The 6,410-nt window shown below is 35.6% G+C and overlaps 1 protein-coding gene across 1 annotated transcript; it reads right to left on the bottom strand.

Moving 5' to 3' along the window:
* Positions 1–399: 399 nt before the first annotated feature.
* On the bottom strand, positions 400–1,752 carry LOC18043138. The gene is made up of 2 exons (XM_024183613.1): positions 1,223–1,752; positions 400–856 (listed from the first exon to the last, which is right to left on the bottom strand). The coding sequence occupies exons 1-2, from the start codon at positions 1,750–1,752 to the stop codon at positions 400–402; spliced, it is 987 nt and encodes a 328-aa protein (XP_024039381.1).
* Positions 1,753–6,410: the final 4,658 nt, after the last annotated feature.

Here is a 6,410-nt window from a genome sequence, read left to right as displayed (position 1 = left end):
ATGACTTTGCCTAGCTGACATCTCACGCAATCCTTATTTTCTTCTCATCTGTCCTTTTTGTTTGTGCATAGACCACTATGCTTCATGCCCATACCTCGAATAAGACGTTGAAGCAGGACTCTCAACGGATGGCAGAGGTGATCAAGCTTCGCAAGGACGTGGCAGGTCCCAAACAAAGGTCCTACAAGGGGAGGGATTCTTTTAAGAAGCAGCTGGATCCTGTTCGTGGCAAGGCAAAGAGTGCCAAGGAGAAAACTGAAAAACAGGTGCTCGATTCGAAACAGCAGGCTCAACATATGGTGTAGAGCTGTTTTTGTCCTATTGGGGCTGGCCATTCCAAACTTGTTGTGGATAAATACCCTCTATGTTCTTCAACACTTCTTGATCTGGGGGAGATTCCTAAATTTTAATCATGTCATTGAAACGATTATTTAGCTCTTGAAGTTGCAAATCTAAAACAGCAAAAAATAGTTCAACTCGAAAATAATGCATGTTTGAGATCTCTCGAGCCTTACGTTGTGATCGACCCCATGGCAAAACAACATCATTCATGTTAGGGACATCAATATCATGCTTCAAACAAAAAGAAGAAGCCTCAAAAAGCAAAGAATCCCACCCATTGTCTCTCATCATTTGCAAGTATTTCTTGCATATTTCAACCAATTTTATGGCATTTAGAATATCTTGATCCTTTCTTTGAAGTGCTTGTGACAACTCATTTGAAAGTGCAAGTATATCCCTCATCAAATATAAACTAAGCACAAAATCAAAAGATTGCATAAACTCTATCAAATTATTTGCTTGAAATCTCTGTTCGCTAGAGTTTGACTTATCTTTTGCAACTATCTCAAGCACACTAATTATATGTGGAAACAAAGAGATTATGTGAAGCAACGTACCATAATGTGAGCCCCATTGTGTATCACCAAAACGTTTCAATGTAATCTCTTGATTTTGGCCTTGCCCACTCGGTAAGTCATCATTTTCAAGTGCTTCAACAACTGAAAGTAATTGCTTCTCTCAAAGAATATCTCGGCGTTTACATGAAGCCCCAACAACATTGACAACGTTAGCAACTACATTAAAGAAAGAATTAACTTGATCGTGCTTCTTTGCGACAGCCACAATAGCTAACTGTAGTTGATGAGCAAAACAATGTATATAATAAGCACACTCATTCTCATTCATAATAAGTGTTCTAAGACCATTGAACTCGCCTTACATGTTGCTAGCCCCATCATAACCTTGCCCGCGCAGCCTAGATATACTCAATCCATGCTTAGAAAATAACTGATCAAGAGCTTCTTTGAGCGAGATAGCAGTGGTACTAGTAACGTGCTTAAGACCTATAAAACGCTCAATGACAAATTCATTCTTATCTACATATCGCAATACAACAGACATCTGCTCCTTCATAGATGCATCACGGGATTCATCAATTAAAACATAAAATAATGCATCACCTACGTCTCTAAAAATAGCATTGGTTGTTTCAATAGAACAAGCCCTTACAATATCTTTTTGAATTGAAGGTGCAGTCAACATGTTGTTTCCAGGTGCGTTCTTCAAAGTAACTTTTTTGATATCTTCATTGTGATCGGCAAGAAATCTCAAAATTCGAAGATAATTTCCTTGGTTACTTGAATTATCAGATTCATCATGACCGCGAAATGCAAGCCCTTGTTCTAAAAGAAGCCGATCTTGATCAGAATGCTTGTTGAAAAATGTTCGAACATGCTGCTCTTGTTTCATTAAATCTTCACAATAACCCACAGCCTTGTTGTGAGCACTATTAGGACCTCCAACATGCTCTTCTAGTCTTTCTGTTTTTTTTCAATTTGAGAACCCATTTTTTGTAAATATCTCACAACTTGCTTGATCACCAATTTCTGGTCTGAAAAGATAACAACATAAACAAAATGCAACATTCTTTGATATACTATATTCTAACTAATTTTCATATTTATTGAACCAAGCAGGATTGAATCGTCGTTGTTGTTGCCCAAATTTAGACTTACAAAAATTGTGGAATCTAGGTTGGCAATGACCCATTTGTAAATATGCTCTACGGACTTCATCTCAAACATTAGGATTGTAAGAAGAAATTGGAGGTCGTTGTCTAGGATCAGAAGGAAGTTCTGACAATTCCAAGTCAAACTTATTTCGTTTTTCTGGACCACTTTCATCTCTCTCTGGAAATTGCAGCATCACTAATTTTCTTTTAAAATACGTTTTCCATATCTGTATCAAAATTATATATATGAGTACTTATGTAAAAATAAATTAATTACAATTGAAAAAAATTAATTTACTAATAGTTATAAACAAAATCACTAAAAAAAATATTGTAAAGACTAAAATTAGTCACTTGAACAATTACAACTTATATAGAGATGTATTGACATGTGAACAAAAAATAAAATACGAAATTCTTAACTTAATTTGAAAAAAAACGAAAAGAACAAGTTTTACCTGATGCAAAATTGATGTAAAGGCAAGCGGGTCCCACGTCCCACCCACTCAAGCCCACAACAATTAATAAATCACCCCCCTCTTGGCTCCTTCTCCTTTTGCTTTTTTCACTGCAATTCTGGAGAATAAAGAACACTGCAATTCTGGAGAATAAAGAACACAACTGCTGTTTGCAACTTCCTCTTTTCTTCGAGACAATCCCTAATTACAAGTTTAGCACTCACGGTTCAGTTTTGGGATTATAAATATTTTGGGCTGTAGGCTTTATTTTTTTAAGTCAAATTATTACTTTATAATTATTAAATTTTAAAGAATGAGGTTATATAATAATTTTTACAGTAGCTATTTTAAATTTTAAATTTTCTTTTGAACAAAAAACAATTTCAGTGGGGGATTGAGCCCCCAGTGGTCCTGCATTGCATCCACCCTAGGTTTGGGGCTGATGGTTGTCGAAGCCAGCAAAAATAAATACCAACTCTAAATAAATTGTGTATAGTGTTTGAGCAGGGTCGTGTCCACAGAGATCGGTAATTATTTAAATCCTTTTAAAATGTAAAACAAAAAATGGGAGATTTGTTGACAATAATAAAAATCAAATTAAAATAACAAGAGTGCAAATTAAAATTGTAATTCAAATTGGAGAAAGCTCTGGTTGAAGGAATTAACTCAGCTTGATTCGACTACAGATCATTGATTCAAATATAAATCATTACTACTTATGAATAGATCAGTTATAGCTACTGAGACCCTCTAATAGCCAATCTCTCCTTAACTAGTCGATAACCAAGGTACAACCGTTGGTTATTTCCCTAATCAATAGACAACCCTAGATACGATCATAAGATTTAATCAATTGACAGCCTGAAAAACCAGAGAGACCCAAATCCTAATCAACAAACGCATACGATGGTCCATTTAAATTAGATTGTTTATTCTCATAATACAACGCACTGCTATGCTATTTGTCACAAATATTAAAATCTTCATACGATAAATCTTTTAATTGACAATAGATTAAGTAGATAATTAAATAGTGGCCAATTATCTAATTAACAAATATAATCATGACAATAACTCATAAAATAAACAAATACCGAAAAAAGTAATAAAACAATTAAAGCATAAGAAAGATCTCACATTAGTGATGAATCAGAGCTTCATTAACCTTCAACCAGAATAATAGGTTTAGTTCTTTATAGAGAGAAGAGAAAAATTTAGATCTAGGGTTTTTTTCTTTTCTACAAATCCTCCCTCTTTTCACAATAGATTCCTCCCTTAAATACTCTTCTCTCTCCTCTCCTCTAGAGTTCTTTTTAAAATAAAATACTAATATCTGAAATATTAAATTCGTAATTACAAAAATAACCAAAAATACAAAACACGTTAAACAAAAAACTACAGGTCTGTAATTGACAGCATGCGCCCACACCTTATCAACAAAGTTCTTCTGACCCTCATAATTTCTCCAAGAAAACAATCATCCTCAAACATCATCTTGTAGCTTAATTTTAGCATCAATCAATAGAATTGCACCTACAAAAATAAAACACAAGTGAATCACTATTATTAAGTGCAAAACATCAATATTAAGGGAAGTAAACAATGCAAAACTAGTGCATAAATTGCACTCTAACAAATTCCCCCACACCAAGATAATGCTTGTCCTCAAGCATATAACTCAAGACTAATCTCAAATCTCCACTCAATTCTCATCTCCACTCATCCAAAAACAATCTTAAGCAAGCATACCTCAAGAATTTAAGTCGATCAACATTCGAGAGATAAGGATTTTAAAGCATAGGATCTCATAAGCTAATATAAAAGAAAAAGATTCAACCACCAAGAAGATCCATTCAAAATTCAAGTGCAACAAGATTTAATAGCCCTCTCATTGACTTCACTCCATGCACTCAAAGTGTTTAGGGTATCATTTATGCACTCAAATCAAATCAAAGAATGCTATTACTATAAGCTTGCTTATATATCACATCTCAATCCACAAACCATGAATTAAATACAAAAATCTAAGGGTCTTAAAAAGGTTGTAACGGGGTTAAATGGGTTAAATGAAAAAGAAAGATCTATGAAAGAAATAGAGATCAAAATGAGAAGAATGAACTCATTGAATGAACCTTATGATATCAAAACGCTTATTTCTACTCAAGTCGCTAAGAATGTAAACAATATTTTTTTCTTCTTTTTTTTTTTTGTGATGAATCAAACAAAAGAAATGAACCTTGAACAATTTAATTCAAGCATAATGCTTGTTGATCTAATTGAGAAACTTTAATACAAGGTAGCAAAAGCAACAAAATATATACAAAATATATCCACACAATAAGTCCAAAAATCTCTTTAAATTGAGGCTCAAAAAGAAAAAAAAATGGTTAAGTAGACGGAGAGAATTAGATGGGTAATGGTTAAGGCTCAAACAAAGATAACAAATAAAGGTTTTCAGGTGGAGAAAAAGAAGAAAAATGTGAGAATAGAAAAATAGAAAGTGGTTTGCCCTTACCATTTTAATGCATAAAATCCCGTAATGCTGCTTCAACATGCATAACAAAGCAAGTTCTAGAATAAACAAACTAAGATTGATATTCACATAACAAAAATAATTAGAGCAAAGTGGTTGCTCATAGGCTCAAATCCTCACAAAGTTGGTAAATTTGCCATCAAATCATGTACACTCTTCAAATGAATCAACCATCAATAGTAGTGTAGAATGAGAAGAAGGTATGAGTGATATATAAAAGGAAAGGTAAAAAGGATAATAAGCGAGAAAGATGTATGTAGTAATATAAAAAATGAAAGATAAAATGTGAGTGATGAAAGAATGTGATAAAATAAAAATAGATGTGAATAATTTGAGATAGATGGGAAAAGAGTAGTGAGAAAGAAAAGAAAAGAAAAATAATAATATATGAAGCATACTAACTCCAAAATCATTTAAGGATGAGTAGAGTGAAAATAATACTTCCATACATCAATATTGCAAAAATCCCTCCCCCACACCAAGAACTTACATTGTCCCTAATGTAAGATAATCAAAGCTCACATAAAAATTAAAGCGTAAAGATAAAAGATTAAAGGCAAAAACTTCCATGAATTGTGAGCTTTGATCCACATAACGTCTATGGGCTTGGCGGAAATGGTGGGATAAATCCCACACTCTCGAAGTATGGGGCCAAATTCTACTCCATCTTGTTCAGCTTGTGCTCCATTTTCTCTAACGGAATGCTCAAATGTGGTGCAGATGTAGAAGGAATAGTTGGTGGGGCAGCAGTTTCATTGTCAAACTCGTCATCAGAGGTAGCACCACTTCTAGCATAAAGCTTCTTTGGAAGTTGAGTGGGTCCTGGTTCAGTAAACTGAAATCTTCCCTCCTTGAATTCGACCACACCTTTCTTTCTCTTGTTGAGTCGTGAATGTGAGGCACCCTCCGAGGTTGGATTCCGCAAGTGGCAAAACATTCATGCCTTTTCCATGTTTCGATCTTTGTCTCACGGCTTGGCGTGAATCTCAAACTGTGTTCCATGGAACCGTCGTGGGAGCGGCAACCTTGGATTGCCTTGTGACGGGTGTCTTTCTAGATGACTTGGAAGTTGATGCTTTCCTCTTCGGCATTGTTACAATAATTTCACTCACGGATTTCGATTCACGCAGTTGGAATGCAGAGCGTGGGCTGGTTGCGGACAATTGCTGCTCGGGTAGAGCTTGCGGGTACACGGCTGCTAGTTCAGGTTGCACTGCGTGGGTTGGAGCTAGGCGTGCACGGGCTGGTTGCTGATGCGCGCTGCTGGGCAGACGCTGGTTACTTGCTGGTACACGGCTGCTGCTCAGGTTGCGCGCGGATGGTGCTCGATGGACTGGTTGTGCGGGCGGGACTGCTGGTGTGCTTGCGTGCTGGAGACGCGGGCTTAGGTTGTGGGAGTGTTGTG

The sequence above is a fragment of the Citrus clementina genome, unplaced genomic scaffold, assembly GCF_000493195.1.
Source record: "Citrus clementina cultivar Clemenules unplaced genomic scaffold, Citrus_clementina_v1.0 scaffold_5, whole genome shotgun sequence".
Lineage (NCBI taxonomy): Eukaryota > Viridiplantae > Streptophyta > Magnoliopsida > Sapindales > Rutaceae > Citrus > Citrus x clementina.
The sequence above is the reverse complement of the archived record's forward strand: the minus strand, read 5'-3'. Positions and strand labels throughout refer to the sequence as shown.